The 27,418-nt window shown below is 38.9% G+C and overlaps 2 protein-coding genes and 1 long non-coding RNA gene across 4 annotated transcripts; 1 reads left to right on the forward strand and 2 right to left on the reverse strand.

The window, feature by feature from the left end:
- Positions 1 to 1,713: 1,713 nt before the first annotated feature.
- Positions 1,714 to 22,954, reverse strand: LOC119072656. The gene is made up of 3 exons (XR_005086898.1): positions 22,809 to 22,954; positions 15,096 to 15,104; positions 1,714 to 1,723 (listed from the first exon to the last, which is right to left on the reverse strand). It is a non-coding gene; the product is annotated as an uncharacterized LOC119072656 (long non-coding RNA).
- Positions 3,047 to 12,693, reverse strand: LOC119072655 (putative aminopeptidase-2). The gene is made up of 20 exons (XM_037177912.1): positions 12,204 to 12,693; positions 11,991 to 12,143; positions 11,798 to 11,929; positions 11,594 to 11,739; positions 11,369 to 11,534; positions 11,114 to 11,298; positions 10,972 to 11,053; positions 8,860 to 10,821; positions 8,493 to 8,786; positions 8,267 to 8,425; positions 7,995 to 8,203; positions 7,854 to 7,935; positions 7,149 to 7,797; positions 5,832 to 7,078; positions 5,487 to 5,777; positions 5,270 to 5,428; positions 5,001 to 5,206; positions 4,849 to 4,930; positions 4,134 to 4,785; positions 3,047 to 4,054 (listed from the first exon to the last, which is right to left on the reverse strand). The coding sequence occupies exons 1-20, from the start codon at positions 12,665 to 12,667 to the stop codon at positions 3,146 to 3,148; spliced, it is 8,229 nt and encodes a 2,742-aa protein (XP_037033807.1). The 5' UTR covers positions 12,668 to 12,693; the 3' UTR covers positions 3,047 to 3,145.
- Positions 22,955 to 24,741: 1,787 nt separating the features above from the next.
- On the forward strand, positions 24,742 to 27,021 carry LOC119072658 (SET domain-containing protein SmydA-8-like). Of its 2 annotated transcripts, none has more exons than XM_037177913.1 (6): positions 24,742 to 24,978; positions 25,047 to 25,178; positions 25,255 to 25,630; positions 25,685 to 25,849; positions 25,900 to 26,457; positions 26,522 to 27,021. In XM_037177913.1, the coding sequence occupies exons 1-6, from the start codon at positions 24,923 to 24,925 to the stop codon at positions 26,672 to 26,674; spliced, it is 1,440 nt and encodes a 479-aa protein (XP_037033808.1). In that variant the 5' UTR covers positions 24,742 to 24,922; the 3' UTR covers positions 26,675 to 27,021. The 2 variants fall into 2 exon arrangements, with proteins under 2 accessions (XP_037033808.1, XP_037033809.1); XM_037177914.1 differs by having other exon boundaries at positions 24,745 to 24,978; positions 25,255 to 25,618; positions 26,522 to 27,019.
- Positions 27,022 to 27,418: the final 397 nt, after the last annotated feature.

Raw genomic sequence — 27,418 nt, forward strand, 5'->3', positions numbered from 1 at the left:
ACGGTGAAAGAAAATCAATCGTGGAGTTGTGATCGAAACTCTCAACAGAAAATAGGCGCCATGTGCACTGATATTCGATAACTTCCTGGATAGTCGTTGTAAGTCGGTGTTTTAGTTTTAGTTTTAGTTTTAGTTTATTTTTCATTCTTAAACTTACGAAGCATCACAAATCACTGACATATAAATCTACATTTCATTCTATCTTATTATTTCATATTCCTAATTTTTAGACCCGTACGAAGTACTGGGGTCTTATAGGTTTACGCATACGTTTGTAACACGTCGAATTGGACTCCCTGAGTAAGGGGAAACCTATTGTGGTTGTCTAGAGATGCCAAATCCGCGAAAAAAAAATGTCCGTCTGTCCGTCCGTCCGTCTGCCGTCTGCACGATAACTTGAGTAAAACGCATCCGATTTTGAAAATTCTTTTTTTTCCCGTTTGGTAATATCAAAAAAAAGGCTAAGTTCGAAGATGAGTGATTTTGGATCGACCCCTCCCGAGCTGTGGCCCAATAAGTGCTTTACGGTTTTTCAAAGATATCTCCGGACATTTAAACGTTAAACTTGTAAGTGATACGTCAAATAAAAGGTATTTACAATACCGATCGACAAAAAAAAAGTTTATGGAAATCGGATGACCGACTCGTGAGTTAGACCCCTTGGTGTGGAACAGGCACAGGGCGGCAAGCAGTTTTTGCTTGTAGGTCGGCCACATTTGAACATATTTCGTTCGTTTTAGCTTTATTAGATAGGTATTGACCGTACCAATCAGGGAAAAAAAAGTTTATGAAATTATGTTCTCCGGAGCGTGAGCTAGGTCTCTTGGAGTGAGCTCTTATCTGGCTACTCGGCCGTACAGTGAACGTGGAGTATTTTGTCAATATCTCGAGTAAATTTTGACCGAATTTCATGAATTTTTTTTTTGTTTGAAAGGTATTAACGAATGTAAAGCGTCGGTACTATTTCCGGTCTCCTAACAAAATGGCTGCCGGCGGCCATATTGGATTTTATTAAAAGTGATATAAAGTGGGAAAAATGGTACTTAGAGAGTTTCTGTTAACATGGAAATAATGTGTTAAGTGTGAGGGGCTTCAGGGATTCCATATATGGACATCTATATATACCTATATACAGCTATATTGAGCTATATACAGGCATATAGAGCTATATAATAGCATATTCCTCTGTGAAATGTTTATTTACAGTAAAATATAGGTAAATATAGCGGTACATAGCTGTTTAAATAGGAATTTATGAAATTTGTCTTCGTACGGGGCTGTCTATATTGCCTCCGGCAATTTAGTTGTATATGATAACAAGGCAAAGAGTGGATAATGTAAGTGATTTTAAAGGGAGAATAGTTTTTCAGCAGAGAAGAAAATGAAGTAAGAGAAATGAAGAGTTTCACATTAAAGGCTTTTGATACGAATAGGTGTTTCGTACGGGTCGGCGTTAGCTATGTTTGTTTTCAAAATCACATTTACAAATGACGAGGGAAAAACGAACTACCGAAATCGGACGCATCTTCCTGCGGATGTTTTTATATGTGCCTAGACAGCTATTGATCCCTAGAATCTAAAAAAATATTTTTCTAAATTCCTCGTTGCTTGTGCGGCCAGTGTGTTGGAAAACTTTAAATATGCACTTTTCTTATAGAGTTTTCTCCGGCTACACGCAACATACAGGGTCGTGTGGGGTGTCTTCAGAAAGGTAATTGACGTTCTTTTGGAGCACATAGTCGATCATGAGGTGTAGAATCAACTCCTGACGAGTTATGAGCAGTTGAAAGTAGGTGTAAAAATTTGACTATTTCTCCTACCTTCAAATGGTTCGTGTGCATCCGAAAGGCAGCGAAAACATCAAAAAACTGTTTTCCCACTTGCTCAACGAGCTTGGTCAAAGCTTTCAAATGACACCACACATACTAGAGTCTCAACGAATATGACTTTGAAATGTAAATTTGATTCCTAATTCAGCCAAGTTTACAGCCTTGAATCCAACTACTCGCAAAATATTTTAAACAGAAATTTGTTTATCAAAAAACTTTTTTTTTTGCAACGATTTCAACTGCTGATGATCTTCTTCGTAGTCACTGTGCCTCAAACAATGCCAAGCAACGCATTTCTCGTAATCGACGTCATAAATAAAATATGATGACTCGCTTCGCTCTGACACTTTGCACTCGTAGGAGTTGATGATTATTCGGTTTGTTTGCCTTTTTGTTAAATTTAATCCAGAATGGATGCGAATTAAGTTAATGTGCAAATGTGAAACGATGATAGGACTGGTTCACTTTGGTAAAAAATAGAAGGAAAGCCCGGTATGTACTTCATTTACAAAACCTTAAACAACGCACTGCTTGGATCACAAAACTCAGATAGTTTGTCTCCTTGGCTCTTTGGCTCTTGCTACCCGAGCCCCGATACAATGTCTTGTTTAAAAGGATAGCGTAAACAACTGAAGATAGTCAGTCCACTCTGACTTTTGGACCGCTGCTGGTTTTCGTCTCGAGGTTGAAACAGCTTTCTTTTTCTCAATTCATTAACTTAACGTGAGCCTTGGGAAGACTGTTTAAACAATGTTTGTCTATTTTTACTTGTAGTGTCGTTTTGATAGGCATTTGACGATGACGATGATTTGTGATTAGACACATATATCTCTCGGACTGGTAAGTAAAATACTCGATTTGAACGAAGGTGACATTGTCTTGGATCGCAGGTAATAGACTAAAGTTGAATGCTCGGACTGACAAGTAAAACACTCTATTTGAATCAGTGCCGGACTGGCCCTATTGGCGTTTGGGCGATTCCCGAATGGCCTTTTGATTTTTATATGAATAAAGGTCAATGGATGGCCTTTTGAAAAATGTCTTCATACAACGCCCGAACGGCTTTTTTTGAGCCAGTCTGCTTCTACTTGTTTCATGCACATTATCGAAAATCAAATCTCGTCAAAGTAATATTTTCCAAGGCTGTAATCCTGTTTTGCTGTTAAGCATTTCAAAAAAAAATATTCTTCCAAATTGGTTGATAACTTCCCTAACCGGAATTTTTCTTTAATATTAAAAAAAATCAATTTTTCTGTTCAAATTGTTTTTATAAATACTTCACACAAAATACGATCTCCCGCTAGACCATCAGTCAATTAAATTTTACAGGCAACAGCTACAACAATGCTAGCAAAAATTGTAGCAAATTGAATTCCCATTGATGCAGCTCCCGATGGTGTGGTTGTTTCAGGGGACTCCGTTGTAGTTGGATCTGTTGGAGGTGAAGTTGGGGGTACAGTTGTTTCCGGTGGGACTGTAGTTGGTTCAGTTTGTTCCACTGTCGATGTTTGCTGATACAAATACTGTCGAATGAAGGCTATTGATGTTTCGTATTGTTGTTGAACGGCAAAGTTGTTATCGACGATAGCCGTGATACGTCCGCGACTCGCTCCATCTAGATTGGTGATGGTAGCCAAGAAGTTTTCAAATATTGTTTTCTGTTCTTCGGTCTTTATCGTTGCGGCTGGAATGCGCAGCAGATCTTCCAAAGTGGTGTATTCCAAAATGTCCGACTCAAAGTCCCTAATAAAGTTAACGACGGCCTGTAGGCCTGATTGACTGTTGAGAACGGCATTGAGAACAGCCCATCGTTCGTTTTCAGTGTAAGTGTTTCCTTCAGCTACAATCGATTCTAAATAGATTCTGAGGCTGTCTGTATCGTCCGTGCAACCTAATCCGTTAAGAATTTGACTTCTTAAAGTCGTGTCGGTTGTTGTTTGCAACGTTTGATACAATGCCGACCACTGAGTTTGTTTTCCCGTTCCTCTAAATCCACTGCAAAGGACCACTCCTTCCAAGCCTTTCGGTACGGCGCGACCGTTTTCGATGAAATTTCGGTTCACATTGAACGTGTCAGCGAGGCATCTTTCGTTACCGGCATTACAGGCCAATTTTAATGCCAATTCTCGACTATATCGCTGGAATAGCTCTTCGAATGGAATGATACCGTTGTCGGGCACTTGGAATGCGTCGTAGAACTGTTCGGACAATGTTCTGACGAATTGCTGAAAACAGAAATTTTCGTTTCAAATCAACCAAATCGAGGCAGAGTTCGAATGAGAGTCTCCAAACTACAAAACTTACTTTCAATTCAACGTTGAACGGTCCAAACGCACCGTACAATATACTGATAAATCGATCGGCGGCATACCATGGAGGATAGTCGGTTTCACGTTGCAAGTATGGCAAAAGCTCCAACAGCACATCATATTCCAAATAGTTGCCCTGTGCAAAACTCAAAGCGTCATCAATTAGCTGGGCTCGGTTGAGTACATGAATTTGACCGTAGTCATCACTATTCAGCACATTGCTCAGAGCATTCCAATTCTGAAGGTCATAGTTGACGCGATAATAGCCGAGCTGTTGTTTGTTAAAGATGAACCACTGATTGGACTCAAATTGACTGGGCGGATCGAATCGGTACTCGTTGTTTCCATTTACGAAGTAGTTGGTGATTGATGTGTCGTCAAAGTTCGGATTGGAGGCTGTCGCAAAATTCAATGGAATGTACCAGCTGCTTGGGTCGCCCAGCGACTCGTTGCTCAGAGTATAGAATCGCTGTTGCGTTATCTGGAATTGTCCCGCTTCCATGTAACTAACATGAATGACCGGATAGCCGGCTTGCAGTTCCCAGCTTCTAAATGCCACATCAAAATCGAAATTGTTTAATCCTTGATTTGCCATCTCGGTTCTGAACGCATCAACCAAGGGCTGCGAATTGATAGCTTTGTGGTTGCTGAAGAGAATCAAAGGAAAATTTACTCAAATAATGTTTGAGGGTGACGGGTTCACTACTAACTTTGTATTCAAATAGAGTCTAAGCGCTGCTCTGAAGATGTCCTCACCAAGTGTATATTGGAACATACGAAGCACACTGCCAGCTGTAATGACATCCCAAATTAGTTCACTCAATTTCCGTGTCTGTAAAGATTTCAATAGACGGCCCCTTACCTTTAGCGTAGACGACATAGTCGAAAGCTCCTGAAATCTCTGCTGGAGTCAACAAAGGTTTTGTCATCGGTCTGGTCACTCCTCGAGCATCATTGCGCATCACATTCTGTAGGGTACGTAAGTTGAACATATCCTTGACTCGCCACTCTGGATAGAGCATTCCAACGAGATGATATTCGAATAATGTAGCAAAGCCCTCGTTCAACCTTCATCAACAGAATGTTCATGAATCTTTCAATGAAATTTGCCGGATTCTTTGACTGCCTTACCAAATAGTATCCCACCACTCGCATGTCACCGAATCGCCGAAGAACTGATGTGCCAATTCGTGAGCAATGACTCCGACTCCACTCCATTTTTGTGAGTGAGAAATGTCTTCGTAGTTCACCTCATAAATCATTGCGTTCTCTCTGTATGTGACCATTCCCCTGAAACAAGCGAAATGTCAATGGGATGATCCGTCAATGACTGGAGAGTTTGTCATACCAATTTTCCATCGCTCCTCCTTTGTTCGGAACACCGGCTGAATCGACTTTCGGTAATTCATAGTCGAAGCCAGTATATTCTTCCAATGCCTGCAGTACTCGGTCAGATGCCTCCACCGCATACCAGGCCTTGTCTAACGAATCCGGTCGAACCCAGACTCTGTGAAGTGTTCCGCCTGGTTCCATGGTATCCTCGTTATCGACATATTCCAAATCGGAAACGACAAACGCCAACAAGTACGAAGACATGACCGGTGATGTACCGAAACTGGTTGTAGCCGTTCCATCACCGCTAAAAGGGAAGATTTTTACGTTTTCCTGAATTTGCATTGAACAATTTCTTTACTTTTCAACTCTCCACGACAATGTATTCGCTATGGCTGTGTGACCGGTGTCATGCGTGATAGACAAGTCGAATGTTGCTTTCAATCCTGGCTCATCGTAATGTGGGAAACAATATCGACCACCAGTTGATTCGAATTGTGTTGCGCCCAGATATTTCACCTGGCCGTTGATTGTGTACGACGTTTGATAGAATCCGGTGGCTCCGTCAACAAGATTTGTACTGTATTTGATGTGAATGGTCAGCTCGTCGTTCGTCACCACATAGTCGACAAAGTAGATTGTGAGGGTGTCTGCTTCCGGATACAAATGATATTCAATCAATTCCAATTCGTTAGCCCCGCGGAACACATGCAATTCGTCGATGATCTGAGTTTTCGAATGGATTACGATCCGGTCTGTCGGTTCGGTGACCACAGTTTGTATTTCGATTTCTCCGGTGAAAGCTCTATTACCGGACGGAATGTTTCGTGCGTCCAAGTGCAACGTGTAATGCCGTGGTTCGGATGTCCTCGGCAGTCTCAATTGGTTTTCACTGGCCGATTGCACCATTGCCATCACATCTGGGTAGAAAGACTGTTGTTGGGCTACGAAATTATTTTCAACGATGGTGTTGACTCGTCCAGTAGCTTCGGCACCGAGATCGGTCAATGTTTGCAAGAAATTGTTGAATAACGTTTGTTGTGCCCTGGTTTTAACGGTTCTGGCAGGAACCAGAATCATTTCTTCCAAGGTGTACGAATAGTACGACATAATGTCCAATCGGAAATCTCTGATGAAATTGATGACGGCCTGCAGACCAACGTTACTATTCAAAACTGAGCTGAGTACATTTCGGCGCTCGGCTTGGCTGAACGTATTTTCGGAATCGATTGTCGATTCCAAATAACTCTGCAACAATGTGGAGTTTCTGCTGCAACCCAGTCCACTGAGAATTTGCGATCGGAACGTGGTGTCACTTGTGGTGCGCATTTCACTCCACATAATTGACCATTCCTCACTATTCGCTGTTTTGAAACTGTTGCATAAAACAACACTTTCTAAGCCCTTAGGAATCTGTCGACCAGAGTCGATGAATCCTCTAAGAACGTTCGCAGTGTCTTCCAAACACTCTTCGTTTCCGGCGTTACATGCAAGTCGCGTGGCAATTTCACGACCGTAACGTTCATAAACTTCTTCGACTGGGATAATATTCGTGCTTGGCAGCTTGTAGCTGGAGTACATTCGTTGGGAGAGATGACGAACGTATGACTGGAACGGGTTCACATTGGTTATCGACATGGTCTTTGATTAGAAAATTAAATTGGCAAAAGTGACTCACATTAAGGTCCGCATTGAACGGCCCGAAGGCGGTGTACAGTAAGCTGATAAATCTATCGGCCGAATACCATGGCGTGTATTCGGTTTCTCTGCTCAGATATTGCATCAGGCCGAACAAGACATCGTATGTGATGTAACCACCACTAGCAAAATTGACGGCATCGTCAATGAGCTGGACTCTGTTGAGTACATGAATATTGGCATAGTCCCGGCTGTTCAATGCAAGTATGATTGCGTGCCAGTTATCGGCATCATAATTGACTCGATAGTATCCCAGTTGTTGTTTGTTGAAGATGAACCATTGACTCGTATCGAATGATGACGGCGCTGGGATTGTGGTTGTGGGTAGTCCATTATTGAAGTAGTTCGTGATTCGTGTATCGTCAAAGTTAGGATTTGATGCAATAGCAAAGTTGAGTGGAATGTACCAGTTGCTGGTATCATTTGACGTGGCTGGCTTTTGTATGAAGTATCTTTCCTGACGAATTTCAAATTGGCCGTTCGAGTAGGTGCAATGAATGACTGGGTAGCCCTTTTGTTGTTCCCATGTTCTAAAGGCGACGGCAAAATCGAATTCGGTGAACGATGCTGCATTCATAGTCGCTTGGAAAGCGTCATATAGGTTTTGCGGGATGGCCGATTGGAACTCGCTGTAAGAGACGGAAAAGGTTTAGCTGGTTGGTTGGCCTTTGTCTGTTCCCCTTACTTATCGGTTAAGTATTGTGTGAGCGACGCTCTGAAAATATCCTCACCGACTGCGTTTTGGAACATTCGAATGACGCTACCAGCTGCGGAAGACACACAAATATTAATGTTCTGAGTCAAACCGAACGTCAGAGCTTCTTACATTTATCGTAGGCAATGGGGTCGAATGTGGATCTTATTTCAGCTGGTGTTACCAAACTTGGCGTTGGAGTCATTGATCTGGTCACGTTTGAGTCGTATCGGAAGGCATTCTGCAATTCTCTTATATTGAAAAAGTGTCTCTGTTGCCAGTCGGGGTGCAAATCATCAGTAATTTGATATGACAAGAGCGTTGCGAAACCTTCAGAGAGCCTGTTTGATGTAGAACGGTTTTTCATGCGAAAATTTGTTTTTGCAATAATTTCAATGTCTTACCAGAGATAGTCCCACCATTCGAAAGTGGCTGCGTTTCCGAAGAATTGATGAGCTGTTTCGTGCAAAATTACATTGACCCCAGAGAATTTGAGGGCGTGGGTGATATCCTCATAGTTTTCTTGGTAGATCATTGAACTTTCCCAGTACGTGATCAATCCCCTAGGAAGGAATTAGAAACAAAATTTAGGGAAAATGAGAGATGAAATAAACTTTCCAGAAAAGTTACCAATTTTCCATAGCTCCGTTTTTGCCTGGGACTCCTGCTGAATCCATTTTTGGTAAGGCAAAATCAAAATTCAAATAACTTTCCAATGCCTTCAATCCCGAATCGGCCGATTGCAGAGCGAACCAGGCTTTGGACGTCGAATCCGGTCGAACCCAGATTCTATGCAGTGTTTCACCGGCTCCAATTGTATCTGCATTGGTCACGCTTTCCAAATCGGATATTATAAACGCCAACAGATAGGATGACATCCTCGGTGTCTGAACGAATGTGGTTGTGGTCGTTCCTGTGACGCCACTAAAACAAATTTTTCAACAAATACTTTTGGTGAAGCAGTACTTATGGACCATCAACCAATTCTAAAACTCACTTTTCAACAGCAGTACCAAGGGTATTCGAAATGGCATGATGACTGCTACTGTGGGTCAATGTCAGTTGGAATGTCGCTTTGTATCTGGGTTCATCGTAATGAGGAAACGCGAAACGAGATCCCAACGATGATTCGAATTGTGTAACTCCCATGTATCTCGTTTGGCCTTCGTGAACGTATGAGCTAATATGAAAACCGTAGTTCGTTGCAGCTGTCTGCATAATGCCTTCGTATTTGATTCGCAAAATTATCTCCGTTTCGGCCGGAATCTCATTCAAAAAGTAAATGGTCAGCGTATGAGCGGCTTCGTATCTACTAAAGTCATAAACAGTAATCGGTGTCATGCCGTTTTTGTTAAAGGCTTGCACATCCAGAACAGTTTGTTCCCTGGAATGTATGATGATCCTGTCGGTAGTCACTTTCACTAATGCATCGATTTCGATCTCTCCGGAAAAATCCTGACCACCCGTGGGAATATTAGTTGCTGTGATGTGAATATTGTAGTGTCTTGGCTCGGAAGTCTTAGGTAAAATCAATTGGTTTTGTTCAGCATCAATGACTCCAATAACTTCATTCACAAAATTTGTGGCACGAGCGAATTTCTCTGATGCAATCCATGCAGCGTTAACTTGCATGTTGTCCAAAGCTCTTGTTCTTGCATCAGCACTTAGTGGGTTGGTTGGTCTAGCTACTAATCTATCGATCAAATTTGTCAGTTTCAGTTGGTCGGCGCTTCTTGATATTCTCTGAGACAGGGAATTAATTGTGGAAGAAGACTGTGATCCTGACCAAGTCCGAATATCATCGTAATTTTGATCAATGAAATCGATCATTGTATCGATACCAATGAAACTTTTGCTGACAATATTGCTCCAAATTCTTGTAATTTCATGAGCTCTATATGTTGGTTGCGCATTGGGAGCAATTGTGGCTAGTAGAAGACTATGCAAATTGTTCGAATCTGACGAGCACACTAAACCATCAATGATACGAATTCGTTCGGATTGATCGTTCGAGTCTAGCATTCGATTCCAGAGAACATTAAATTCATCTTGTCTGCCAGAGGCTCTAAGGCCGTTACACATGAATGTTGTCTCTAACGATTTCGGAACCACCAATCCTTCATGAGTGATTCTTCTCAAGTAATCGTAGGTGTCTCTCAAACATCTTTCATCACCCATTCTACAAGTCCAGTCAATCGCCAATTCTCTAGCAAATTGATCCACCATCGTACTGCCAACTGCCTCTTCCAATCCGTACGTAATATACATCAATCGTGCGAGCTTCCTTACGAATCGTTGGAAATTGTTAGAAAGTGATGAATCGCTAGCAATAAGATAGTCCAATTTATCTAAATTCGTAACTACTGCGCGCCATGGAATGTAGTCGGTCTCACGCTCCAAATACGACAAAATACCGAACGCAATGTTGTAATCCAAATACTCGTCAGCGGCCAAATTCAGAGCATCATCAATCAATTGAGCCCGATTCGACACATGAATGTCCTTAAAATTGTCACTGTTCAGCGTTCGAATGAGCTGTTGCCAGTTCTCGTTATCATAGTTGACTCGATAGTATCCGATTTGTTGTTTATTGAACACAAACCACTGATCCGATGCAAACGACGGCGGATGAGGAATAGTCAATTCGGTTTGATCTTCCAAGAAATAGTTTGTAATTGTCGTATCATCGAATTGCGGTGACGATGCTACAACATAATTCAATGGAATGTACCATTGGGTGTTGTCCTCTTCATTCTTATCGGTAAGAGCCAAGTAACGCTGTTGCGTTACTCTGAATTGATTTGAATCATAGTCAGCTGTTACATGTACCAAGGGATAACCCTTCTGGTTTTCCCATGTTCGGAACGCTCTAGTAAAGTCAAAATCTTCGAAATTCGTTTGTGCCAACACAACTTCAACAGCTGCATACAAGTCGTCAGATGTCACGGGTTTATGATGGCTGGAAAAAAAAATAATTTAAGAAAACGGATAAGATAAGCGTACTTGTTGACGTGACCAAAAGTGTACTCGCTATAATGGCACTCAACACAATTCATTACTAAGACGTTATAAGGTCAAGGCTTAAGGGTTTTCTCATCAAAAATCTTACTTTTCTTCCAAGTAGTATTTCATTGCTCTGGCAAACAATTCGTCTCCGAGTGCATACTGGAACATTCTAATTACGCTTCCAGCTTCAAAGAATGACAAAAAGTTTTAAAATTTGTTGAACCACAAAACAGCCGTCGGATTACCTTTGTTATATATAATCAAGCTTTGTGTTTGACCATTATATGTCATCGGATGAGAACTTTCCAAGGAATCGGGTCTAAAAGCACCCTGTACGTTTATAATACTGAACAGTTCGTTCATTCTCAATTCAGGATATTGCCTGTCCACCAGCAAGTATTCGAAGACCGTCGCGTAGCCTTCGTTTAACCTAATACGACAATGGAATAAAATCTTTACCGTCGAGGTCAATTTTTCTATCTTCCGTCCGAAATGCCTACCAAATATAATTCCACCATTTGCAAGTGACGACGTTCCCGAAAAATTGATGACCCAGTTCATGGGCAATAACACGAAGACTGTCGAACTTTTCTCGCGGATGCGATGCTTCTTCGAGAATCAAATATTGTTCTTTGTAGGTGATGAGACCCCAGTTCTCCATTGCACCTAATGAACACGTTGATTGAGACTATTTCGGGGATTTTGATTAAGAAAATGTGCGTTACCGGCAGCAAAATCAGGAATTGCAGCCGAAAACATTTTCGGAAGTTCGTATTCATAGTCTGCCCATGACTCGAGCTGCTTCAGGAATTTAATTGAACTGTCCAGGGCGTACTCAGTCCGTTGTTTTTCATCTGGACGAGCGTATACCCTTGAAATGCAGTTTGATGAAAAAAGATTCACTTCGAACGACTAACGCTGCAACAAACCTTTGTATAGTTTCACCCGCTGCCAGTCCTTCCTCGTTGGTTGAATAATCAAAATCGGACACAACAAAAGCCAGAAGGTAAGAGGACATGATTGGGGTTACCGGGAACGATGTCGTTGTCGTGCCGTCACCACTGCAAAAGTTTCATATTAGTCGATACGTAGGCCGAACACAAAACCCTCCATTTCATTTACTTGTTCACTGCAGCTCCGATTGTGTTCGAAATAGCTGAATAATCTGTAGCATGGGTGATGGTAAGCCCGAATTCTGCTTTGAATTCCGGTTCATCATAGCAAAAGAAGGAATAGCGAGCACCAGTCGATTGGAATTGCGTCGATGCTAAATATCTTCACAAATTCACTTGATTACAATCATGTTCAACGATCGGTGTACATTCGTACTACTACCTAGTCTCAGTTCCTATTCTGTAGGACGATAAATAAAATCCATTCATGCTGGTCTGCAACTGACCGCTGTACGTTATGTGGATGGTATACAATTCATCCACTAGCAAAGTCCGGTCGGCCGTAATAAAGAAGAAGTTTCTTGATGTATCCGAACTAGTTGTGTGCGCTACATCATCGATACCATTGCCATACAAGCGTGTTGTGATAGCCGTTAGACCATTATTATGTAACGTTATCGTATCCGTTTCGTTTACAATCTTAATTTCGATTGTTACTTCTCCAGTAAAAGCCCTCTCGCCCGTATGAACATTGGTGGTCAGTTGAATGGCGTAGCTAATGGGTTGTGAGCTTTTGGGCAGTCTCGACGGATCGTCTTCATCATCACCCTCGGCCCTTTGTAACGGTGCTGATCGAATAGCTGCTATTAAAAACAGGACTGCAAATAATCCCGTTGTCCACCTCATCGTGCTGAATCGCGAACAAGTTTGGACTAAACGACTTCATGCTACGTTCGTTCTTTTTATGCTCTGAAATGTAGTATAATCATCTGTAATCTTATCGTCTGGAAGATCACTATCGCAACGGCTCAGACGATTAAGAAAGTTTCAAGTGGACGCAATTTCTATAGATTTGGAATTTTTGCTGCGATGAATCGGCCGGTTAGTCTAGCTGTTTTAGCAGAATATTTTTCCCAACATCGTATGGGTACTTAATGTTTAGTTTCACGCATTAGAGATGCAACGCCTTATTGTCTCAGAGTGAACGTACATAAGATGGGTATGACCATACCATACAAATGGGACAGCAATGAATTTGATGCTAAAATGCATGGTGGTGCCACCATTTGTATAAGACGCAAGCATCGTCATTAAGCTTTATTAAACTCAAGTTTTTACGTGCTTAGCTTATCGCTCTGCAGTTTTATTGGCTCCACATTAGGGCGTATCGAATTTTTAGAATTTTAGGGGCCCCGATAGCCTGTGTGCGGAAATCGTAGATCATTGAAAACTAATTCCAGGCATATGGTTGATGGATCCGAAGGTGCCCGGGAAGAAGTCCCCCCGGACAACTTTAACTTTCAAATGGTCATAACTCGGAAAGTTTAGAGTATTTTTGAAAACAATGTTCTAGCAGGATGTAGAGCGTTAAAAACTCTACAAAACTGCCAAAGAAACCGATGGTCCAAAAGGTGTGTCTGTCGAGGTTTTCTAACATCGAAAGTTCGACATTTTGGTTTTTGACTTTTATTTCCTGAGAGACAAATTATTAACTTTAGCTTTTGGCATGAGGTTGTAGAGGAGGTCGAGTACTACCAGTACACTAGGCATTGTCCCGGTCGGCGATCCATCCGAAACCACTTTTTCAACATTTTTGAATGGACTTTTTAAGTGTACCCACGTCGCCCACGAAGCCATTGCAGACAATGTAACCGGTGTTGCTGAGTCGAGGTAACCTTGGCCAGCAAGTGCACATTCCATAACAGTAGCTGAACTTTTTTACAAAATATTTAAGAATTCGGTGTAGCACATTTTGTACTACAAAATCTGAGAAAGTGAAATTTGTGAGAAAAACAACAAATAATCGTTTTAATTAGTTATTTGACCCACGAACAGTAAGAAGTCGATTTCGTTGCAAATACACATTTTTCGATATTTTTACAAAAGGTTGAACTTCGTGGTATACCGTGTCAATATAATGTGCTACATCGAGATCCCAAATATTTTGTAATAGAGTTCAGCTACTGTTATGGAATATTATGTGCACTTGCTGGCCAAGGTTACCTCGACTCAGCAACACCGGTTACATTGTCTGCAATGGCTTCGTGGGCGACGTGGGTACACTTAAAAAGTCCATTCAAAAATGGTGAAAAAGTGGTTTCGGATGGATCGCCGACCGGGACAATGCCTAGTGTGCTGATAGTACTCGACCTCCTCTACAACCTCATGCCAAAAGCTAAAGTTAATAATTTGTCTCTCAGGAAATAAAAGTCAAAAACCAAAATGTCGAACTTTCGATGTTAGAAAACCTCGACAGACACACCTTTTGGACCATCGGTTTCTTTGGCAGTTTTGTAGAGTTTTTAACGCTCTACATCCTGCTAGAACATTGTTTTCAAAAATACTCTTAACTTTCCGAGTTATGACCATTTGAAAGTTAAAGTCGTCCGGGGGGACTTCTTCCCGGGCACCTTCGGATCCATCAACCATATGTTTGGAATTAGTTTTCAATGAAATACGTTTTCCGCACACAGGCTATCGCGACCCTTAAAATTCTCAAAATTCGATACGCCCTACTCCACATCGTTTTCTATGAAGACAAACGTTACGAGAGTAGCTGCACATTGTGGAAGTTAACAATCCCCAAGAAATATAAAAACCTATTTTGTGCTGAGTTTATCGATCACGGCCTCACAGAACATTGTAAAAATATTATTTTCAGGAAAGAAAAATGTGATTTGCTCGTTAGATAAAACCTCTTATTAGCAATGTAAATTCAAACTCCCACAGATCTGACTGTGTCGATATCCCAAGTCCATTAATTGCTACTACCAAGTACTTAACTATGGAATCAACAAATATTTGTCCTACCTTCGGTTCAACATTCACCGACTATTACGGTGATATTTAATAAGTTGTGTTGAAATGCACATACAAGCTCAAATTAGAGTGATAAGATTAACAATTAAATAATTTATAGAACAAGATGAATCGCAAATGAAAAGAATCGGAAATCTGAACATTGTTTTGAATCGGAAATGTCTATTAAGCTAGCTAGTTTCCATACTTAAAATTCCATCAATAGAAAGATGATGTTCCTAGATGATGGAAGAGACAAACGCACGAATCCCTAAACTTACGATTCATGAAAGTCATAAATTTTTGAAGACATCACAACAATTATCTTTGAGTGGCCCGAGATAATGTTTCAAATCATATCAATAACCTATTCATGTACAAAACGATTACACTATACAAATTGATGGCTATTTTGGAATTAGGTATTTTCGATGATCGATTTACTTTTGATTGTTATATGTGTCGTATTTGATGGTAATTGCAATGTCTATTGACTTATACAATTGTAACTTTCCGAAATTTCCTTAACGTTGATTGATTAGATGGGAAGAAAAATTGTTTGATTGTTAAGTAATATGTTATTACAATTTCATTGCCGTATCGGACTTACTATCTTAAATGTTTTCTCCGGATGAAATCCGGTTGAAAATAGTATTTTTCGGACCAAGCCAAGATATGACGATTTTTTCAGCACCAGTCCTAAGTTTTCCTTACGAGCGAAGCGACATATTACGATATATTTTGCCATGATTTTTTGTTATGAAATGTCAGGTTTTTCCGAACGATATAGCGTGCGGGAAAAAATTCATTTCTTTACGATTAATCGTGCGAGAACGGTTTTGAATGAATTTTTCCATGACTATATGATTGAATAATATGGTGAATGTGAAGTTTTAATTTTTTCAAGTATATTGAAGTGTTTTGTCTATTTGACTTGTCCAGTGCACAAAACGTTGTTCCCTCGAGAGGAAATGGATTGAAAAAATCGTCTTTTCCTGTCTTGGTACGAAATAGTACATTACTATGCAAGGGAAGTAAAGTGATATCTCGTATCCAGATGAGAAAAAGTATCCGAGGGCGGCAGCCCGAGGTACTTTTACTCATCGTGATACGAGATATCACTTTATTTTCCGTGTGTAGTACGACGTTTTACTATGCGAGTGATGTAAAGGTTATTGCCTATACATGTAATAGCCTTATTACATGCACCAGCATAGTAAAATACTCTTTTATAATTAACTTAATGGTAGTTGAAAGAGACCGTGTAGAGATTGTATTGTCTTTACGATTTTTGTCGAGGGGTGACTCACTTCTAGATTAAATGGATTAAATGGAATAAAAATTGGATTAAATGGATTAAATAGGAAAAAAGTTCATTTTACCAAATACTGTAAAAGTCTTAAAAATTGTTGATTTTGATCGAACCACGTACTACAACTCATACTACAATGTTAAAAAGCGAAAAAATCCACTTTTAGGAGTTTTTGGTGTAAAGTGGATTATATGGATTAAATAAAAATACCATTTTTAACAAAAAAAATTTTCCTATACCTCACGAGTACATAAACGAGCTGGGGATCGTGCAAATCTATTTTTCGCAATTGAGTTACAAACAATTTTTTTTTTATTTTTTGTATCGATGGAGAACCTAATTATAAGACACTTTGTCTCGTATCATATGCCAAAAAAAGTTAAAACTTTTTTTATAAATCATTTTGAAAGTCACTGAAAACACGAAAATTCGAATCGAAATACAAAAATTTTTGATGAAATACTGTATTTCTATTCGAATTTTCGTGTTTTTAGTGACTTTCAAAATGATTTATAAAAAAAGTTTTAACTTTTTTTGGCATATGATACGAGACAAAGTGTCTTATAATTAGGTTCTCCATCGATAAAAAATTAAAAAAAAAATTGTTTGTAACTCAATTACTTTACAAATTTTTCAGGTGGATAGCCTAATTATTTCGGTAAAACTAAAATTTTTTTTTTGGATTAAATGGATTTAATGGATTAAATGGATTAAATGGAAGTGCGTCACCCCTCGATTTTTGTCATATTAATAATATTGAAAAATCACATTAATGCTCAGAGCCGGATTAACCCATGGGCAAAGTGGACCCGGCCCAGGGCGCTGCAATCATTTCACGTTCAACATAAGTCATGCACAAATCAACGTCGATTTAAAAAAAATCGCGCTCGCTTCGCTTGCGTCTGTACATTACATTCTTGGGGTAAATGTGAGCTACAAGAAATGCATATATACATCTAACTTGATATTTTTGAATAATACACGCACATCGACTAACCCAAGGCTGTTCGTATTTGGTTATTTAAAGCGTTTTTATGATGGTCCTGCTTTAGAAAAGTTGAACTTTGAGGCTTCTGGCTGAAGACACAATAAATAATTTTCAATAACCATTCCATTGCTTCATTTTCGTCAGCCGCCGGTGATAGTCGGATGATGGAAAGCTTTTAGCTCATGAGGAATTTTCGAAAATTTTGTAAATTCCTCATGAGCAGAAACCTGCTCATGATCGCCGGACAACGGGAGTTTGGAACAAATAAAGCAGCTGGAAAAGCTGCAGAACAAATCCGTTTCCGCCCATTGAAAATTGTTCATGGCATATATTCGCGATTTTTTTCTAACACTTTCAGAGTGAAGACAAAGGATCATTCTAGAGTGCCCTAAACTTCAATACTTTTGGGATCCCGAGTCCTAGATCCTTGAAATTGCTTCAACGCAAGTCGTTTTTCCGAATCATGACCTTACCCAACGCACTGCTCCTAGCATGAACATAAGAAATATTTGGAGGCTGATGAAGTCACAGTAGGCACTGCGTTTCTTTCGTGAAGATAGGTGACTTGTTTTAGTTGTGTGAGTTCAAACACACAATACAATCAATCTTAAGCGGTAGCTCTCATCACAAAAGCCTCCAAATTCGACGTTTGTCAAAGTAGTGTTCATGCTCACGGTTGGTTTGAAACGAGATTAAATAGGGAACGCCGACCACCAATAATTTTTTTTCATATTATTAATCAGTGATGGACAAGAACATCACACAGGAAAAAATCAAACCGATCGGCTGGGCCGTTTCTGAGAACCAGCAGCTGTGTCGTCCACGGCCTGTAGAGTAGCGGTTAGTTGTACGACTTTTTATTAAAAAAAATTCACCTTGGAACATCTGGTTGGGCAGCTGTAGCCCCAAGTAGTCGAAAAATTACGATTTTCAATCGACGATATCTTCGAAAGGAAGCAACCGTGGAAGTTTCGGATTGTTGATATGGATAGAGGGTTACAAGCCCTATCCACCACTAGTAACTGATTTTTTAGATGTTGTCTATAATGGCCCATTTTCGACCATCTTTTTTTGCTACCATCGGCGAACTTTGAACACTGCTGGAACGCTTCCAACGTACTCTTTTTAATCAAAATATGTACAGTCGCTTAGCCCTAAGCTTAAGCTTTGTAACAATACCAAGCATGATACTCATCGGTCGCGACGCGTACCGTTTTTGTTAGATTTTTTGTAGCGAGGTCGCTCTACGACGAAATTTACGAACGAATCTTAAATTTCGAAATTGTAACACAGCTACTTCGTGTCCTTTGTTCTTGTATGATTTTTTCGTGTTAATAGACAACAGGTGAGCGTCGAAGAAGTCAAATATGACTGATTTTGGTGTAGGTGTCACTATTGGGCTTATGCGGGAATTCTGATTTCTTCCAAAATTCAAAAATTTTCTAGGTTTTGGTTGTTAAATCTTTTTTAGTGAGCCAATAATGATTTTATACAATAGCTTCAATAATAACTGAATTTTAGAAGAAATCAGAATTCCCGCATAAGCCCAATAGTGACACCTACACCAAAATCAGTCATATTTGACTTCTTCGACGCTCACCTGTTGTCTATTAACACGAAAAAATCATACAAGAACAAAGGACACGAAGTAGCTGTGTTACAATTTCGAAATTTAAGATTCGTTCGTAAATTTCGTCGTAGAGCGACCTCGCTACAAAAAATCTAACAAAAACGGTACGCGTCGCGACCGATGAGTATCATGCTTGGTATTGTTACAAAGCTTAAGCTTAGGGCTAAGCAACTGTACATATTTTGATTAAAAAAAGTACGTTGGAAGCGTTCCAGCAGTGTTCAAAGTTCGCTGATGGTAGCAAAAAAAGATGGTCGAAAATGGGCCATTATAGACAACATCTAAAAAATCAGTTACTAGTGGTGGATAGGGCTTGTAACCCTCTATCCATATCAACAATACGAAACTTCCACGGTTGCTTTCTTTCGAAGATATCGTCGATTGAAAATCGTGATTTTTCGACTACTTGGGGCTATAGCTGCCCAACCAGATGTTCCAAGGTGAATTTTTTTAAATAAAAAGTCTTAGAATTAGTCCTGCTACCGATCCTAATATAAGTCACAACTAACCGCTACTCTACAGGCCGTGGACGACACAGCTGCTGGTTCTCAGAAACGGCCCAGCCGATCGGTTTGATTTTTTCCTGTGTGATGTTCTTGTCCATCACTGATTAATAATATGAAAAAAAAAATTATTGGTGGTCGGCGTTCCCTATTTAATCTCGTTTCAAACCAACTGTGTGCTAGGAGCAGTGCGTTGCCTTACCAAGTAGAGTAAATCTCGCAATATAATGAAACTGTAACAGTATCACAAATATAGTGTCAAAAATTCACGTTTTTTTCTTGGTTTTTCCTCACAACGCGTTCATGTTCTAACGATCTTCCAAGGGAAGTGAAAAGTGAGAATAATGAGAGGACATTCGAGTGTAAATTGAAAGAACACCTGAATGAAACTATAGAATTGTGATGTAAATTTGAAATGTAGTGTTCATTTTTCAATGTCTGTGATTATGGAACTTTGTATTTGAAAATAGCTATTTGCTAAATAAATTTGTTTGATTTGATTTGTTCTTCAAGAAGAATTTCAAGAAAAAATTGTTTCGGATTCGTTCTACAAACTTCAAACTTAAAATCCCGAAAAATACGAGCGAAACCTTTTTATAACTTTACTTGATTTTTGTTTGTGGGAAAGTTTTGCGAATTAATCACGAAAACTCTGGTTATATATCTCTCATTCATATATGGTTATATGTTATCATAAGCTTGCCACCTCGCCTCGCTCGCCGTTTCTAACTACACATTACTTAGAAAATAATATTCTTTAGAAAATGTTGAAAACATTTTATTTGATTTGGTTGACAATGTAAGAAACAATTTCTTTAATAAATTTTTCATTCGGCGCTGCAAGGCTCGTTGCCCAGGGCGCTGTAAATGCTAATCCGGCCCTGTTAATGCTTGCGGGTCGAAAATCTCAGTTTGACTGCCCTAACATGAAAAATCCGTTACATAACAGTGAAAAGTCACGTGTTTGTGTGTGTGTCGGCTTCATCTCACACGAAAACTAGACTTTTTAATTTCTAATCTCTTGTTATGCTATTAAATGTTTGCCGCCTTGTGGACAGTAGATTTTAGGCAATTTCACAACTTCGTAGCCCGAACGAAGTGAGAAGAGAGTAAGAATGGTCTAACTTACTACAGATTACGGAAATCGAAATCGAGATAATGAAGGATGTGATCGATTTCCACTAATACATTGTTTGAACTCCTTGTGGATCATTCTTTTCACTTCTGTAATAACTTTGTGAGTTACCTTTCAAAAGCTACACATTCGCCGTGGCTCTGTTTCACGAGTATTTAACATTGGAAGTTCTTTTTATGAAACTTTATAGGTAACAGTGCGTTCGGGAGAAAAATCTAATGCAAATCAATTAAAGCTTGTTTTAACTATTTGAAGTTCTCTCTATTAATTGTAATAACCGTGAGATAACACGATGGCGTTGTTATTTGAAACATGTTTGGGTGACCTGGTCACCGTGACCATGTAATTTTTTGGTGACAATTAGCATCAGCACCACCGTGTCACATCTCGAGTATTGCTCTATGGAAATTGTGCTATCCGTTTCGTTCGTTCATCTTTTGGAGCAAAGCGTAAATGAGGTAGTTTTCTAAGAATTTTTATTTTGATCTATTTCGTACACAAATTACAAATTTAATTTCGAATCTGTAAAAGTCAGTTATTCCTAGAGTAACTTTAGACGGGTTAGTATACAAATGATCCCTGACATAGTATAGTAATCGTGCCCGTTCTATTTCAAGGAAGAACCACTATCTTTGAATAACAACATATTGAGAATGTAGCAAATCGGATACATTCTCTTCTCATTCGGATTTAGCCGTAAAAAGAAACCAACCGTATCTCGAAACATTACTAAATATTACTAAAAATCCAGTATTTGACCGCAAAATTCAATATAGGGGATTCACAGAGGTAGTTTATAATAAGTCAAGATTTATGGCCCCCCTTAGCAGACGGGAAATGAATCATTAGAATATTTATGGTTTAATTGAAATTACATCGATCGAAATTAAACGAATTTATCATGGAATTTCAATCGAACAGACAGGATGCTCTTCGATAGCATTATCGCATGTATGCCTGATGCGGTTTGTGATAATTGTGTCAATACACTCGACTTAAGCTCAACATATCAAACAGTTTTTTTTTATCTAAAATTGCAATGGTCAATCGAAGTTTCTTGGAATTCGAAAATGACGAGAATCAATGCTATCTCTAGAAATTACCGTTTCAAGTAGTTAGAAAAATAAAGAAAATCTTTACTCACTGCACCACCGGAAAATGCGTCATTACTTCATTGACATGGAAAGCCAATACACGATTGAAAAATACTTTGATCGATGGAAGTAATAGACCCGATTGTAATACTGGTCATATGCTTGCCGTCTGTAACAAGTTAATAACTCTTTATTGTATGGAATACGACTTTATTTGAAAAAAAAAAAAATCAAATAAGCATGTGCACTAGTTGGATTCGAACCCGGCATCCCCAACGTTCGAGTCGAAAATCCACCCATTGACCTAACGAATTATTAGAGACGTTGAAGGTCATTTCGAACGGATTATAAGATTCGTATTGACAAAAAAAATCCTTTGAATGATCTCTAAAGTTATTGTTCAAATGTATCCACAACATGAATTTATCAAATATTTATTTTAATTACTCGTTTTGCTACTATCAACTCTGGTCGATAACACGACTAGCCGTTTCTTCACTGAATTTTTAAATCTAACGTTCACAAAAGAATGTCCTAAATTGCATTTGGTGCGACCTTTTCACTACATATTTTACAAGCATAAATCATTTGGCTGATTATTATAAAAAAGGACACATAATGAATACAAACAATTCTAATTTAAGAATTGAAAACACGACTGGTATTAAATGCAGTAATCGGTATTCAGTTCTTGAAAGTAAATTTCAACGAATACGAATCTGGATGACACTCGATATCAGTTGCTTGTCAAAATTCTATGTTATCACGCATTAACCTGTTACAGACTGCTGTCATCTGTTATCGACAACGGCAGCAATAATAAACTACAAGCAAAAATCATGTTCGAAACAAATGAGGTAAAAGATTTCTGAAATAAATCTCTGAAAATCTTCGATCGAATGAAGTAATAGATGAGATCAGATAGTAAAACTGTTAATATGCTTTCCGTATGTGACAAGTTAAACGATTACAAAGGCAAAGCACCTAGCAGGGTAATAGAAAAAAATAAAGTAGTACTTTAATCGAAGTATGCGAATATTTCCATACCTTTTTTTTCATAATGTCATTGTAAAATTACCATTAAGGCTGCTAATGGTATTATTTGTATCAAAATACTACTCTATTTGACGTGTAAAATCCTCTATTACCCTGCTAGGTGCTTTGACAAAGGTCTTTTTCACAATATAGTCATTTTCTCACCTCAACTGAAACTTCTGTAGCATTTGTTTCGTCCATAGGTTAACAAATAACTATTTAGAAGACATTTATATTAAGTTGTAATCAGCAACAAGCTCTGGATATATATTATGGTCCATTAAATAGTAAAATACATGTTTAAAAATTGTAGTACAAGATTTGAAATCAACCGTAGCACTGCTACTAGCTCGAACACTCATTCTACTAACGTCAAATTAGCCTCCAAATTTCAAAGATGTATGCGTGTACGATTGTATGTTGTGCGCTTTTATTCACACTAACAAATCATGACTACTGTCTTTACGAAAGAAATGCAAGGCCTATAAAGATAGCATTAGCCTCCAAATATTGCTTATGTTCAGTAGCAGAGCTGTGAATCAACCGATTGAAAATACTTTGATCGATGGAGATGGTTATAACAGACCCGTTTAATAATACTGGCGCATTCACTTGAAATGTGCCGAATCCTGACATTTTGCTAAACCCTAAATGTCAGCCCTTCCAAGTGAGGGCGTTAAATGCTTGTCGTCTGTAACAGGTTAACTTTATTAATTTGAGGCTACATTAACAAGAACCAAAGCACTCGGCAGTGCTATGCAAGAACGATACTTTCATGTAGTACATTAGTACAAAGATGATTGTATGCGGCTACAAACATACAATTTTATTGTAAATAATGTGAAATACAACAGAAATTCTTTGGAATCCAAAGTCTCCGCAGCCGAATCGGCTGGCGCACAGAACGTTTCAAACATTCAAACATTCAAAGTTTTAATAAAATAAAAGAAAATAAAAATAAAAGACAGTGAAAAGGGACTCTTGAGTGTCCATTCCTCTCAACAAAAAGTACTGCGTGAGAGAGAGCAAGCTGTCAAATAAACAAAGAAAAAATTGAAAAAATTCAATTTTCTTCCTGTAGTACCAAAACCGTCACATTCACTCACCAAATTTAGTACCGAAAGAGCAACATTCTCCCCTACTATTTTCTCTCAATTTTCATTCCCGCTTATGTCATTTTCGATCCTATCTTTATTCTTTCCCAAATGTGTCAAGTTGTTGTATGAACGCGAATGTAATGTTTTTAGTTTTGATCCTTGGTATGTAACATACTATTATCTCTCACGGGGAGTACTTTTTTGGTAAGAGCATTAATGTCAAAAGTAAAGGGACGCCGAGGGACGCATAACGTCAAAATAAAGCATAGTTGACGTTTTCGTGTTAGTGGTGTGGTTGAAATAATTTTTCAATCATTTTCGGGTCATAATTCCTCTAGGTAGTCTACCTCTATGAGAAAATGTCAAATCTGCACTTCATTTTTTGTATTGATCAAAACTACAACTAACAATTATCTTAAATTCAAGGTTTTGGTGGAGTAGTGGTTGCTTTCCACACGACGATTCTGCGTTCGGCTATCATTCGAGTAATTTTTGTAAAATTATTTCTAGAGAAAAAACCATTTTTTTGCGAAAACTTTATTCCTTACTTCCTTAACCGTAGTATTATGATGACGTATTTTACCATACGAAAAACACACGTATTTCCACGGTGTCTGTTGACCTGCTACAGTCGCTTCCAAATCTCTATTGAAAATTTTGTCATCCCTATAGGCCTATATATATATACATCAAGACGAACTAATTTACTATTAAAAGATCCAACTTTTTTTTCCAGCTTCTCCCTTTAGTTACCTATACTGTTAAGTTCATATCTTTATTTCTTACGAGGGGAAAACAACAACGGAAAATCCTGTCCCACCAGTCGCATTCGCATGGCGCGACGTTCGCTCATATTTACCATTCATTCGCTCATATTTTCCCTTCATTCGCTCATTCGTTCCAATGGCGAATGAAGTCTGTCCCACCATTCGCTCTTGTTGTTTCCCCCTCGATTTCTTAACAAAATCGCTTTTCGTTTCCCTGCTTTAAGTTAGAAAATTATCTGCGCCAACAGACTACAGCATCAAGAAGACGAATTTAATTGCAATTTAAATGGTTGTGGTTGATACACATAACTTCTTGTACGGTATAAATAAATCTCATTCTTGCGAATATATAAATCTTAACAACAGAAAGTCGCATTGTTCATCACTTACGCGTGTACCGTAGGATATAATTAATTTATTGTATTTTTAGTCATCGAATCTATTTATTTCGTTGAGAGAGACACACTTAATATACCGCAGCTCATTGATGACATTTTCATCGGGTCGTTAGAATTAAATTTTGTTTAGTTAATCCGGGTTGGTTAATTAGTTAATCGCTGAAGTGTAGTAAACGGTAATGTGATGAATGAGTTCGAAAATGGTAAATGTAAAACGGCTGTGTCAGACGAAATCGGAAGGTTTGGAATTGGATTTTTTCCATAAATTTATTTCGTGAAACTTGAGTCCAGTATCTGTTTGACCATAGATATCTGATCGCTGCAAAAAATTTGAAACAAGGCGACTTACTACTCTGTGAGCAACCGGTGATCATAGGACCATATTGGGGTTCGAAATTATGTTGCCTAACCTGTTACAAAAGATCGTCCAAAATATGCAAGTAAGTGACAGGGAAAGAGTTGTCCTTCAACCACGCATGAAAGGTGAAAATTTCATGGAACATTATTCCCCATTAGAAAATGTAAATTAGCACCGCTTTGCTATGGCTGCGATGCTCACGATGACTTTGAGTGTAACTTTTTGGCATTGGCACAACTGCCGAAAAATTTTCTAATCGACAATTTCGATGTTATCACACCGTTGCGATGTATCATACTCAGTAAGAATCCATGTAAAGCTGAATGTTACAAGCAGGTAATGCAAATGGAATCACATTGTTCGTTACGTCGCGGAACGAAAATTTGGGCTCTGCACGAAAGCTGTGTGATAAAGCCATTGATGGACGTGGCTTTGATAAGGGAGCAAGAGGTGGACCTAGTTCAAAAATATTGCGGAATACTAGACGTAAACACCTTTGAGGTTCGAACCGAATCATTTGAGGTATTCAGTGGGGTATTGGTGGGATTGGGTTCACTTTTTTTCATATTTTAACCGTTTGATTTTAAGGAGATACCAATTCGTGGCCTCTATCCCACCGCGGCCTTATTATCTCACGATTGCGTTTCTAATACATTTATTGCATTGGATTCCACCAAATCAATTAGAATTTACAGTAGCGTTGATATTGCTGAAGGAGACCCTATCTGGAATAACTATACGCATGCGTTGTCGGTCAGTATGAAATCAAATCCGAAGAATAAGTAAAATGAGACGATTCGTAGGGCACCGAAGTGCGACGACAACATTTAATGGAAGGGAAATATTTTCACTGTAAATGTAGACGATGTCTCGACCCGACAGAATTAGGAACGAATTTAAGTTCGATCCAATGCAGTGATTGTGAGAATGGCATGACTATGTTTCACGAGTCTTTAAACAAATGGAAATGCAATTCGTGCAACAATGACAAGGACATTGACGATTTAATGTCTTTGGCCAGATCAGAAATCTTGGAACAAGAAATTGGTAGCGTTCCGATGCTCGAACAACTCATAGCAAAATATTCAAAGCTCCTGAATCCGAATCATTACCTGGTTGTGGATATGAAACAAAAACTGACCGCAATACTACGAAGTTTTTGCGACCATGAACCGACTCCACAACCGAAAATTTTGCAACGGAAAATTATGCTCTGTGAAGAGATTTTACCCATTTTAAGAGTAATTCAGCCAGGGATATCGAGACTGACAGGCATTGCATTGTATGAGTACTTCAACTCTATGGTTGAGTTGACCATCTACAATATGAATGAGAAAAACATTTCGATCCAGGAAGGAGTGGTAACTGACAGTGGAAGAAGGAAAAGATTTTTTTTTGTTAATTTTTTTCTGAATAACATTGCAGGATGAACTTGTGCGAGCTGAAACATTCGCCAAAGAATCATTAAAAATGCTTTTGTACGAACCGAAATCAACGCCGGAAGGGCATTTGGCGAAGAGTGCAATGCTTAAATTGAAATCGATAAGGGAAAATATTTGTTTATTCAGAAAATTGTAGCCTTTTTGGCAAATAGCACGGCAGAGTTAAGTGAACCAGGCAGGAGCGCTTGATTTGACTAGGGACTTGAATTATCTAGTAGTCTTTGTGTTGTGCGAATAAAAAATGTCAATTTATGTCCGTGTTCATTTGAATTCATTTTCATGCAGTGTATTAGGTCCCTTATTTGACGTTTCACAAATGAACCTTTCCAGCCTGGTTTATTTTACTCTGCCGTGCAAATAGAGAACTTTCAGAAGCGCTTCATTGAAAATAAATGACTGCAATGAGGGAAAGAAAAGTTTTTTTTAAGGATTTTGCAAGTGTGAATAAAGTGAATTGTTAGGAGCCAAAACGACGTGTATTTGCCATCACACATCGTGTCTAGCTAGTCTCAAAATTCTTCGAATTTTGTCAAAAAAGGGATCAAAAGGGATTTAAATCAATGCGACTGAAGAAGGCATTCTGCATTGTTATGTCGTAGATTCTCCCGAAACCCAATATTCTTAAATAAAAAATTAAAAATATTCGATGTGGCCACTTTATTGCGGAATATTAACATCTTTATCACTGTCTGCAAATTGCATACTACAATATTCTTTTCTCGAACAGGAAACCACCAAGGCTGTAAACTTTGGGGAGGTCACGCAGATCGCCATTTTAGGTCACGCAGATCGCCATTTTATTAGATACGCGGGAACACAACTTTTCCGTACAAACAAATTCACCAAAATTGAATTTGTATGGCGTGGTGAATTTTTTGTA

Source organism: Bradysia coprophila (assembly GCF_014529535.1).
Source record: "Bradysia coprophila strain Holo2 chromosome IV unlocalized genomic scaffold, BU_Bcop_v1 contig_84, whole genome shotgun sequence".
Classification (NCBI taxonomy): domain Eukaryota; kingdom Metazoa; phylum Arthropoda; class Insecta; order Diptera; family Sciaridae; genus Bradysia; species Bradysia coprophila.

What these genes read in the sequence shown, in the direction of transcription:
- LOC119072655 (XM_037177912.1), bottom strand. Translation starts at nt 12,667, where the DNA reads ATGAGGTGGACAACGGGATTATTTGCAGTCCTGTTTTTAATAGCAGCT. An exon ending in AAATGGTGGAATTATATTTG is followed by an intron (nt 11,299 to 11,368) that starts GTAGGCATTTCG and finishes TTGTCGTATTAG; the next exon opens with GTTAAACGAAGGCTACGCGA. An exon ending in AAATACTACTTGGAAGAAAA is followed by an intron (nt 10,822 to 10,971) that starts GTAAGATTTTTG and finishes TTTTTTTTCCAG; the next exon opens with CCATCATAAACCCGTGACAT.
- LOC119072658 (XM_037177913.1), top strand. Translation starts at nt 24,923, where the DNA reads ATGAATGAGTTCGAAAATGGTAAATGTAAAACGGCTGTGTCAGACGAA. An exon ending in GTGTCAGACGAAATCGGAAG is followed by an intron (nt 24,979 to 25,046) that starts GTTTGGAATTGG and finishes GTTTGACCATAG; the next exon opens with ATATCTGATCGCTGCAAAAA. An exon ending in TTTCGATCCAGGAAGGAGTG is followed by an intron (nt 26,458 to 26,521) that starts GTAACTGACAGT and finishes ATAACATTGCAG; the next exon opens with GATGAACTTGTGCGAGCTGA.